The 12,685-nt window shown below is 28.2% G+C and overlaps 1 protein-coding gene across 3 annotated transcripts in view; it reads left to right on the forward strand.

Moving 5' to 3' along the window:
- Window positions 1-1,538: 1,538 nt before the first annotated feature.
- Window positions 1,539-12,685, forward strand: part of LOC129958292 (glycerol-3-phosphate acyltransferase 1, mitochondrial-like) — a 121,593-nt gene continuing 110,446 nt past the window's right edge. The window contains exon 1 of one of the 3 annotated variants that reach the window (XM_056070664.1): window positions 1,539-1,746. Coding sequence is in view for 1 of the 3 variants with exons in the window: in XM_056070662.1 (XP_055926637.1) it covers window positions 10,602-10,648 (47 nt within the window). In the remaining 2 variants the exon portion in view is untranslated. Of the gene's footprint in view, window positions 1,747-5,443; window positions 5,637-10,221; window positions 10,649-12,685 lie in introns of those variants that run through there. The other 2 variants (XM_056070665.1, XM_056070662.1) reach the window with 2 other exon arrangements.

Here is a 12,685-nt window from a genome sequence, read left to right on the forward strand (position 1 = left end):
GCATTTTCATTACATTTAAAAAGCAAACCGAATGAAAAAAAATTAGCTTTACGTCTACTTGTCATTATGAGAAACGGTTCTCTATATCTATTGCCATAAAATATAAAGTTTACAAAATTATTTAAATTTCTACACCGAAGCATTTGATTATACGGCTGAAGTGATTTTTATTTCCGTCTTACGATAAAATTATGACTGACACTATCCATATCGTATGTTTCCTGACATTTGAATTTATCGTCTTTGAATACAGTATTCACAACTAAATAATTCTTAATACAGCTTGAACTATATTTTAGTTCATCTTTTAAAAATATTTGAAGATCAGTTAAAAAAAAATTGTTGCAATTACGATATGTACAAATGTTTTAAAGAATTTTTTACTGGTATAATTTCTATTAATTTTAAAACTCTTTTACAGAATAGTTGATCACCTGCTTTTATTTGATTTGAATTGTTTCATCTGTGTGAAGATGAAATTCTGTAATATATATTTCGCTCATTTCTTGATGTATTAGAATTCTAAAATTTTATATAGTTCTGTGTTCAGATGAATATATATATATATATATATATATATATATATATATATATTAGATTTTCAGAGTTAGTATTTTTCTTCACTGATTCGATTTAATTAAAATTTGATTGCATATGAGAGGCGCCCTCTGGTAGGAAATTTGAGGAAGATTGAATACAATATTTCGTTATATTTATCATTATGAATTGTGAAGTGTACTAAAGATTAAAGAATAGAAAATGTTAAAAGTGAAGAAGTTCTTAAAAACACGCTATTATTACTGTATTAAAATATAGGAAATGTAGTTTCATTATAAAAAAAGAAATCAAAACAAAATCGCAAGAGTGGGAAATGCTGAAAACGATACTTGTGTACAGCCGACCATCCCGCCACAGCTGAACGAAGCAGTATCGCCAATCTGAAAACAATACTATAAGGAAATTAATCCATATTGATTATCACGAGAAGGAAAATTCCTACATTAAAATATACAATAAATGTGATTAAAATTCCAGATCAATTTGAGTATTTGTATGAGTTCCTCACCTTCTATAATTTTGTTTTGACCTTCATATTTTTATCTAGAGAATATTTTCTCCCTTTTAGTATACCATTAAAAGCGTATTTTTAAATACTTGTGCTTTCATGATTTTAACTTTGAAAAACTTCAGTGTTCGAAATTTGATTCCTTTCGGTGACTAAAATAAACTTCGGAGAGTAAATATTTCTAAAATGAATTTTTTTATGTCACAAGAAAAATATATTACATCATCTTTCAATATTAAAAAAGAAAATTGCTATTAATAGAAATGATGCAACTCTTATCTTATCAGTTGTTAAAAATAGCTTCTTTTCTATTCTAGAAACCGAACATATCTTTATTAAAAAAAAAAAAAAACTATTTTAAGATGTCCGATAAAGAATAATAATATGACAAATAAATTAATTCTTTCATATTTAACATCTCGTATTTCAACTAGACAAACAAAACCACGGATGCTTAAAAACGATAATCATTTCTGTTAAAGCACGAGCCAGTCACGTCGAAAGTTTGGCAGATAAAATCTCAAGCTAACAACCCCAGAACCAAAAGGCCGTCCGATTAAGAACAAGCTGCCTCAAACAACTTTCCTGTATAACACAGGAGTTTGCATTGTAAAGTTTCGATCGTGTAATGATTATGTTGTCTGAAATTGAATTTCAATCGACAGCTGCATATAAAAAATGTAAGTCTGCTTGTTTATTAACTTGATATTTTATTAATTTCATTGATATTTTATTTGAAAGCTGAAGCTTTTATTATGAAATATGACTACCATCTAAGGTTTCTAGAATTTGTCATCAGATTTGTTTTGTCAATTTTATATTTGTGATTTTATTATTGCATGTGTGTGTATGATTGCATAAAACATACTATACTTTTTAAACACATTTTTCTTTCAAAATTATTGATTTTTTTCGTTACTTCGCTGTATTGAAAAGAGTTTTTCAACCCAGAATTTCCAACTACAAATGAAGCTCGAAAATCGTGATAACGTATGTTTCTCAGAGCCAGATTAAGCCTTCTAGGTGTTCTTCGACAATAAAAATCTGTGGGCCCTTTAGCCCTCCAAATTTTTGAAACCATTTTTTTATTGATTTTAATTTAATATTCATATAAGTAGTTTTAAACAACAAATTTTGACAAATTGAAATAGTGAAATGTTTAGTTGCAGATCACTTTCTAAAAAGTCGATTTCAGTATTTCGCGAATAAAATGAATACACAAATGAAATTTCAAAGCAATTTTAAGCGAAAGTGTAAAATAAAATGACAAAACTTTTCTAAACAAAATCTAAATATTATTCAATAACGGGATCGGAATTTTTAAAAATTATAAAGTACTACAATTTTTTAGAATTACTAAATAAAATAAAACTTACAATTCATAATTAATTACAAATGTCACTAGAATAATGTTCCAAAATTAATTTAAACTATATTTGATTTAATTTGAATAAGTTCGATTACACAGCCTTTACAATTAAATGAAAATACATAGTTTTAGGTTTGTGATTGAGCATAGCTCTTTTCAGTAATCTAATCACATAGAAATCCATTTGTGATATATCTGCTGATTTTAGCAGAAATTTGAACTGTAGGATTGGAATCGGATTATTTTATACATTTTGCTCACAAAATTTAACAGTGAATTTTGACGCATAGCTGCTTTCTTTATCCCGATGGATTCCAACTGCTTGATCGATATGTCAGTAAACAGATCATATTTCTTTTATAAATATTGACAATATTTTGATATGAGTTTATTTTTACATATACCATGTCTCTTGATTTTTAATTTCCATTATGATAAAACAGGCAACAATCATAATTTAACATTTCTTATAAGTTTTTCTTATTATGGATCTTTACCTTGTATCGATAGATTTTTTTTTTACTGTTTGGTGAATATGTAGACAGAGAGATGATATTTCTTCCTTAAATATTGACAATATTATTTTTATATGATTTGATTTTTAATATTTTCTTGTATTTGATTCTTTTTTACTTGCCATTAAAGTCAAAACCAACTACAATCATTACTGAATGTTTCTTATGATTCTCCCATCGAGTGTTTAATTTTTCACTTTCTTCTTTATTGTAATAAACAGGTAATTTTTTTTTCTATCGAAGTTGCATAGATGTATTCAAATTTGAACTTTGGAACATTTTTCTATTTTTCAGAAAATAAGTGCTTCTCGTATTCTGCATCAAGCTCCGCATTCAGCCATATATCTCAGATAAAGACGATTAAAACTATATATTCAGGGTGATTCAAATATATCTAAGAGAACTTTATTGATACAGGTCAGGTATACAGAAACAATTATTTTTTACAACAGATTGCAAACGCAATGTGTGACTACTATAGAGGATACTTAACAGTAAATTAAGCAAAAATAAAAGACAACATAGTTAGGCGTGGAGAGGCAAGAGATCTATTGATTCAGGTTTAGTTCGAATACTAACTAAATGGAATCAATCTACTTTCAGAATGAATTGTTGAATTTTCCTTTATTTTTTGCCTCAAATCGTTTCTGAAAAGCAAAGTAGTTTTTGAAAACATTATTATCAATTTAAAGAAACATTCAGCATCCATTTTCGTGGCATCTTACTTTCTGAAAATTTCTTATATTAAGTTGCAGTGGTCGGCATTTGACGACATTGGCAATGGCAATTGAGTTGGTAGCATTTTAAAAGTTTTTTTTTTATCTTTTTCTTGTATTTCTTTGAAACTGTTGGCTAGACATGGTCGAAATTATACTCAATGGTGTTTTATTTATTGTTTACTCGGTTGGTAGCAACATTTTCATGTGTCTCTTGTGACTCTATTCATTAATTTTTAAGGTAGAAATTGATACTCATGAAAGTTATAAGACATTGCTTTAAATCTAAGAAAGCATAATGTTGTATTTTAATATGAAACAGCTTAGTTTAAAGCCTAAATTGCTGTAAACAATTGATCATATTCAGCTAAGGAAAAAACAATGAAATCTATATTAGGTTCGAATTTAAATTCATCAACCGTATGTTTCAAATGATGAAATTTTGTACACATGCAAAGGAACTAACTGAATTCATATTCGAAAAAGTTGAGTTAGGGCTGATTGTAATGTGAAGATAACCCCTTACAGAAATGAAAACTTAGTAAATTCATACAGACATTTTTTTTTCGTTTGTTTGTAATGCTATAGAAGTGCTTGATTTTAATATGCGATTACTAGTTCCAGAATAGCAAGCAAAATTCAGACACCTTTTTGATGACTGTACAATCAATATTTCCCTCGTGGTAATAATCTATTTGAAGGATGTCGAATATTTGCTTAGTTACACTCCGTCGTAGGTTGTACTGCTATCATTCATCTTCAAGAGTGAATCACAGCTTTAAAGTTGATTCTGTATGCCTTTCATTTTTCATTTGATTACTTGTTAGATCTCCACAAATTCTCAACAGAATTCCAACATTAATAGTCTGGATACCTTCAGTATTATTAATCTACTACCAATGTTTCGTTCAATGAATTATGTAGATTGACATATTAGTTTGTTGGCAGATTCATAATTCTCCTTCCAGAGAACTTTTAACAGGTATAAATGGTGTCAGTAATAATTCTTCCATATTCCTGTGAATTTACTTTTCCCCAAAGATAGAGCAAATTTTAATGTGAAGATGATCCATTGCAGAAACAAAGGATCTATCATAAGTTTGTACAGACCGCATTTCCTAGATTTTCAATCAGATCAAATTTTTATATAACTGAGGATTTATTGGTAGAAAGGTTCTCAAAATGTTAAAAAATTGTTTTGTCATCGAGAATTCACAAGAGTATAAAATTTCAGTCTTCTGGTGCGTCAAGATGTGAGAGAAAAATTGGTTAAAGATTCCATCTTTGCAAAAATGAAATATAGATACTTTTACTTTACATTATTACAGATATTTTTGTTTCTGATATGGGATTATTAGTTCCTGGATTATGAGTAGCATTGGGATATCTTTTTGACTGACTATATCATCACTGTTTCATACATGATAGTCTAATTGAAGGATGTATGCAACACACAGTTTATAGGTTAAAAAAATCCAATAAAAAATAAGATAATTGTTTATAAAATCTTATAATTGGAGTAGAAACGAATTTCAGAGAGATAAAAAAAAATAAAGGCCAAAAAAAAAAACAATCTGGGAATAAGTAAATCTGTAGGTCTATAGGTCGCAGTGTTGAAAACAAATTCAGTATTATCTAAGCTGGTGATAAGTGCAACAGAAAGACGGTAAATATTTGTAACTAAAAGTGCTGGCAGTGGCAGTAATAATATCTTTTCGATGATGATAATCACTCATTTTGGTTGAAATGAAAACTGCAGAGTTTCAATAACTGAAACGTAATAAGGTTTCATTCGTTTTCTCTTTAAATCAATTTTTTAATTTGTGTTATTAATTAATGTTATTTTAATAATTTTGGGTAAATTTTTAACGAAGCAACTCGGTTTACTTGAAAAGGTGATATTTTTTTCTTGCACTTAATCGTGATTGAAAGGAACGTCCTCGGAGCATTCGAATTGATAAAGCTTTCCGGTATGTAATTTCACTACATTTAAAATATTCTAATTTGTTTTGAGTTTTGGAATTATAAACAGAATCATTGTTATAAGTGAATTTCTTATTTCTTTTATCATGTAATTGCTCTTCATTATAATTATTACAGAGGTGGGTGTGGTCCAGATATAGCGAAAATTACAAATTTGAGAAAATAATTTTTTTTTTCTGAATTTTCATATCCGAAATTTTTGGATTTGTCCCACGTAGCCTTATTATCTAACTTTACTTTGTTGTTTGTTATTTCTCAAATTCATTACAAGGTGGAGCCATTGCAGCAGAGTCAAAATTTTATTTGACTACGATTGAATTGATAATTAAGTTCGGAAAATATTAAAAAGAATGTGTAAGTAGTCATCGAGAATACGCAAGCATACAAAACTTCAATTTTCTAGTACATAAGGAGCTACACGAGGGAAAATTGGCTAGAAAAACAAATGAAATCAAATGAAAATAGTTGAAAAGTGAATTATCAGCTTATTCTCTGACAAAGGTCTTGCCCCTCCCCCTATAAAATTATGGACCTTGGGTAAGGCTGCGTATGCCTTGCGTGGCAATGGCAATCAATAGTTATGAAATATAGATTTTTGGCTTGGGCTTGAATGTGGAATTTTTATTAATCTCTCATATTATGAACACTTTTTTCACAACCGACTATAATCAAAACTGGACACGGAACTAAGTTGTAGTTACAAGATTTCATACCGAATTTCATTGATTTAAGTCACTGCATTTCTGTGCAGGCGAAAGTACAAACCGATTGACGATCAACCCTTTGACAGGTTTGGTACAAAATTTGATAAAAATCCACAATTTGGATGCTAAACCTGCTTATTAAAGCATTTATTTTTATAAATCTATTTTTTTCCTTTCTGTAATCATCGAGTTCACCTGTACTCGAAGAGCCAGAAAAACAGACTTCCTTTGAATGGATTTCGTTCAAAATTTGGTAGAAATTTACAAAATTGGCCTAAACATATACCAAATTTCATCTGTCTAGCTCATTTTTTTTTAGTTATCGTGTTGATAGACAGACAGACAGACATAATGTTAAAAATGTGTTTTTCGAATTCAGGGAGGTTAGAAACGTGTTGATTCGTCAAAATCTGGAGTTCGAGTTTTTTGACAGTTGCAATTCTTTCTCTATATGTAGCATATCAGAAAGTAAAAAGAAAGAAAGCAATTTCAAGAACTTTCCTCATTCCCCCTTTGCACTTAAAAAATCAAGCCAGGCTTAGCAATTATTATTTTTAAATACTGAGAAGCCAAAGAAATGAAAAAAAAATTATGAAATGATGTGGGGGAGCGGAAATTAACTTTAAAGTAATTTGAATAAAGTGTATTTTTTTAAATGAAATTTTTTGAACTAATATACTTTTTTGAATGAAACTAATGTGCAGACTGTGTACATGTCTTCACATTAGTATTCTGAAGTATTTCAAATTATGTCAGATCCCAAGTATTTTAATCTCCAATAGATTTCAAAGTCTTTGAAATGGTTTCGCTCTTACCCATGTTGCTTCTAAATTCTAAATATTTATTGCAACTATTATAACAGTTTATTAGCTTCTGTCTTCTGAATTTTCTACCATAATTCAATAATAAATGAATATGCATGCAATTAGTAATTAACAATTACGTATTATTGCCTAAAGTCTACTAAATTATTTTCCCCCCAACAAAAACGTAATTTTTTGTCAATAACTTTTTCCCCCAAAATAAATGCTTTGAAATAGATTTGTTTCATTATTTCTTCTAATGATGATATTAAATAAGTAAATTTTAAAACAGAGATAATCTTTTCTATTATTTCTCCGCAATCTACAGCTTTCAAACTAATGGCAAATATATAACAAAATATAAAAATCAAGAATTTGTGAATTGAACAGACAGATTAAAAAAAATATTCCGTTCATCCCCCCTATGCCTATCAATTAGTTTTACCGTTAATTATTTTTTTGTAGCTTTTCCCCTCTCTATTTTTATTATAATGATTTGATATGCAGAAGAGAAGTTTACTTGTTATAGCTTACTGGCAAGCCGAAAGCAATAGTTTTAAGGTAAGACAAAGAAAAACGAGTTAAAAATACAAGAGAAAAAAATAAAACTAAAAACTATAATAAAAAAGGAAATACCCGTAAAAAGAAAATGTCCGTTACCATATTAAAAAAAAATAATTTACAGATGTCGAGAAATATAATTCACGGAACAAATATAATAATAGAAATAATAATCTCTTCATTCTAAGGAGCCTGAGCTGAAAAAGTGATTTTGCAAAATCTATAACATCCAACTGCAAGAAAGTAAAAACCGGTTTTGGAATTAAATATACGAATATAACATTAGAAAAAACAAGGAAATTCCTTTAAATTAAATGTAACAATGAAGAATACTGTTGAAAACCATAACAAAAATTATATCAAAAATATTTTCAAAAATTTATCAGAATTAGAGATAAAAAAATTACCCAACACAAATTGACATCATTAAGAAGATAATTTTTTGAATTCTAAAATGGTAAAAATGATCTTTAAGCGATAATATCAAAACTAAACGAAAAACAAGGAAATGATCTTAAGCGGAAGTTAATCAAAACTAAACGAAAATTTTTACATAATTTTTAATTAATTATTTCAACAAAAGAAATCGCCGCAAGGTCGTATTGCAATATATTTTATGCTAAATTTATTAGTTCTAGACCCTGTAGAGGGTCAACACGCACGCACACCCATCCATATAGAAATGCTGAGTCCTTAAATTCGATTCTAAATTTTTTTTAATTTATTCGTTTTATTATGGGTAACTTGTTACCTATATATAGTTTTCATTTGATTATAATAATTTTATTTCTTCAAAAATCCTCAAAAAAGCAACTTCTCGAGAATCAGACGATTCTTGGAAAAGATAATGTTGCGGAATGGTATAAGGCACTGATTTAGGTTAGCATCTCGTCAAAGATAAAATTGTTATCTCTACATACAACCTGCCATTCCATATTCTTTTGCTTTGTTAAAATTGCTGCTTAGGGAATATACAGAATTTTTCATTGATTAAAAAAAATCTTCAAGTCAATGGTTCCGAAAGTGTTTTATTTGCGCCTTAGGGAGTCTCGGTTTCATAATACAGGGGCTCAGCGAAATAATATATAATTTTTACATTTTTATTTCAAACTGATTACTTTTGAGGCGTGAAATACATTTCTGAAGAACACTTATCAGAATTGCTTAATTTCAGAAATACTTTGGGAATGATAATATCGACAAATTGTTTGACCCAGAATTCATTTATCGCAGTCCTATCTACTGCAAGCAAATAAATCCGATTGATTTGCACAATAAAGCACGGTTAGCAGTAGGAACTAACAGTTTCGATTGTCAGTAAACAGGGCCAAATTAAACCTTCTAGAAGTCCTAAGCAAAACAAATCTCGTAGATTCTTTTTCCTTCAAATTTTCAAAACCAAATATTTTATATCGATTTTAATTAAACGTTTATATAATTAGATATAAGCAAAGAATTTTGACAAACTAAAATAGCGAAACACTTAACTGCGGATCACTTTCTAAAAAGTTGGTATCTATACATTACATATAAAAAATGCACAACTGAAATTTAAAAACTGCATTAAACAAAATTGCAAAATAATGACAAAACTTTTCCTATCACAATCTAAATAATATTTAATAATAGTATCGGACATTTTCTAAAATTAAAATGATCCTAATACCCTGTTTTAGAATTATAAAAAAAATGTTGCATAAAATATACAAATGCTAATTAATAATTCTGCTAAAATAAATTAAACTAAACAATGGTTAATTTTAATTTGAATAAGTTTGATCACATGGTCTTTATAATTAAATGAAAGCACAAAATTAAATAAATTTCGAAATGTCTCAAAAATACCCTCGAGACCTCTAAAATAGAAAATAACCTATTTAATAATACAATCCTGTAGATAAAAGATGGATATTCACCACGAAATACTCAAACTTAGAGAAATTCAACTTCATTTGTTATTTATTTTTGCGAAGCTCGGTCTTGTCAGTTGCTGTCCTAAAATCATAGTATCGCGTGAAATTCATGGTAAAGACAGAAATAAGGATAATTATGTTCAGTAAAATTTTATGATATGAGAAAGAATTGAAATCAGCAGACTGATTCACATCGCAAATTATTATACTTATTAAAATGTGTTGAATGTGTGACAGTAAATGAATTTTACTGATTTGATTTTTTTTTTTTATTTCATCTCCGCAAAAATTAATGGCTTGGGAATATTTGAATTATACAACAAGAATTTAAAAAAATTATCGTCTCAATCACTGCCTTGAGATGAAAAGCTCACACGCGCTTTACAATTTTACTATTTCGGAAAAAAAAAAAAAAAAAAAAAATCATTTTTTTATGAGACACCTTCCTCTCCCCGCCGAACTGAAACTAAACATTGATACTGACATTGATTACTGATATTCCTTATCTAATACATTGCGGGAAAAAAAAAATCCCATTAATATCTCTGTTCTCCCGAGATTTTTTTTTCACATGCACAGAAATTAGCTCGGAAAACAACGTATACGCTATCTCCCTTTACCGCGGATTGATTTGCACCCTACAGTCACCTTTTTCAAACTCAGAGCAGTCCAGAGGTTTCGCATTCCACTTGTCGAAGAAGACTGAATTAAGACGTGAGAGGCGATTATCATCACTGATGTCGCAAATGCTTCATTGAAGTGATTAATCCGATATTAACCAGCTGATTTTGAGGCTCAAATGCATTCGAGAAGACGCCTTGGTAACTGTTAGAAGCTCATCACAGAAAGGAAAAAAGAAGCGGCTGATAAAAATCAACTCGATAAGTGGAAGTTGAGTGAAACAGCGTCATATATATGATAGACGATATAGTGTTAATTCCTTGCCTTTCGGCTTAAATTCCTTCGGCACTATGTTTGCTGCCTTGCTAGCTCTAATCTCCTTTTACATTGCAATAAGGTAAGACAGCTGTTCTTTAACTTTGGAGAGGTTATATATTAATATCATGAATGCGTATACCTTCCCTTCTTTTCATAATATTGACATTGTACTTGGCTGTATTTTCTTTTATTGTTATTAATGATATTCCACATCTTCCCTACTATTTTCAAAGGGATTCCTTTTCAACAAAAATATTTCAGATACAGGTTTTAAAGTAAATGTTTAATATTCAAGAAATTATGTGACAAAATTATTTTCTAATGATATAATTAATTTTGAAAATTTGAAGAGTTTTTCTATACATTTTTTTAATATTTTAGATAGGTAGTATTGTTTGCCATATTTATATCAGCTTTAGCACCTATTTTTGTCAAAAGAGATCTTTTTATTTAAGGAAATTTAATTCGAGAACGAATTAAAGGTTCATGAAATAAACAGGAAATTTTACTGCTTTCTGATATCTAACCAATTTTCAACATTGATATTTTTTATTTCATTCGAGGAACATAAACTTTTTAATGCTTAATCTATAATTTCCTTTTTTCCTCTACTAAATAATTAATATAATTCAGAATTTTTAAAAGTATTTTTACATTTTATAAAATAATAAAACTGAGCAGATGTGCCAAAAATAAATATTTATTTTTCAGTCTTAAGAGAAATGGAACTTATTGTGAAAAAAAAATCATGACAAATTATTTTTCATCAATGATTTGTTTATTTTTCCTTAATGCATTATTTTATCCTGATTGAATTTGAAAAAGAAACGAATATTTTATAAATAGTTGTAAGTGATCCACAGTTCTAGGGAAAGTTTCGAAAATATATAGAAAAGGATTTTTAACGTTAAGCCCAGAGAGTGATCCCATTCCCTTTGATTTTTTAGTAAAGTATAAAATATTTATGATAGCTTATTTTAAAACTGAGTTTGAAAATGAATTTGTACAAAATAAATAAACATTTTTTAAATTTATTTTGTACACATTCATAAAACTTTCTGGAAGATAATATTTTACCCCAATATATGTATTAATTTGTTTCATCATAGCGAAAAAAGTAGGAGGATTTACGTTTTTCTCGGTTTAGAAGTAAAATTTTATTTCCAAGAAAAGAAGTGATGTTAATTCTGATTTAATGAAAATATTTCGCGATAAAACAAGACATAATATGAATAATTCAAAACATTCGACAATAATTGCTTCTATACTTCCTTTTATAAAGATATTAGATGCAATTTCGACACATTTGAATTTTCCGAGCAATTCCGTTAAAGATTAACTGAACATCTGTTTCTACTCTTGTGATTTCACGGTTAAATGAAATAAAAATTCAATTGTTTAAGCCAAGAGTCGCATTTCAAGGTAGACATATTAACGGATGCCAAGTTCCTCACAGTTCTTCAGATACTAATTTGAAAATGAAAATATAATAGAAATGATGTTAATCTTTTAAGAGAAAAAAAAATCTAAAATTAACTTGGAAAAAATGATAATTTATTAAAATGTAATAAAATGTTTATTGATAACACTTTTGTTTTTAATCAAGTATCTAAACCTTTACTTCAATGAGATATCATTATTTCATAGAGATTTTATTTGATTCGATAGAGCAAAGAGGATTTATATATACATCCAAACGATTTCATGTACAGAATTATATATGCACATAAAATTTAAAATAACGAAAAATAAAATGAGCGAATGATTATAAACTTAACGGATACTGTGACTTTTAATCAAACACCTAAACTTTTGTTTCAATGAGAAGAATTTAAAATCAGTTTGATTTGATTGAGGGAAGAGGGTATATATATAAACACATACCGCTCGAGAAGAAATTCCCTGCTGAAAATTGAATGCCTGTATTGACAGAGAATTAAAATCAACAAGATATAAAATCATTCAATGCTTATGAATTTAAGATAAACTGTGATTATAATGCAACAGCTGTTGATAGAAATATTTCTGAAAGAACGATTTAATACAAATTTCAGTAAAGGCACAACTATCATTTTTGGTTTAAGTACTAATTCAAATAGCAGCAATTTAATTTCAT

The sequence above is a fragment of the Argiope bruennichi genome, chromosome X1 (genome assembly GCF_947563725.1).
Source record: "Argiope bruennichi chromosome X1, qqArgBrue1.1, whole genome shotgun sequence".
NCBI lineage: Eukaryota > Metazoa > Arthropoda > Arachnida > Araneae > Araneidae > Argiope > Argiope bruennichi.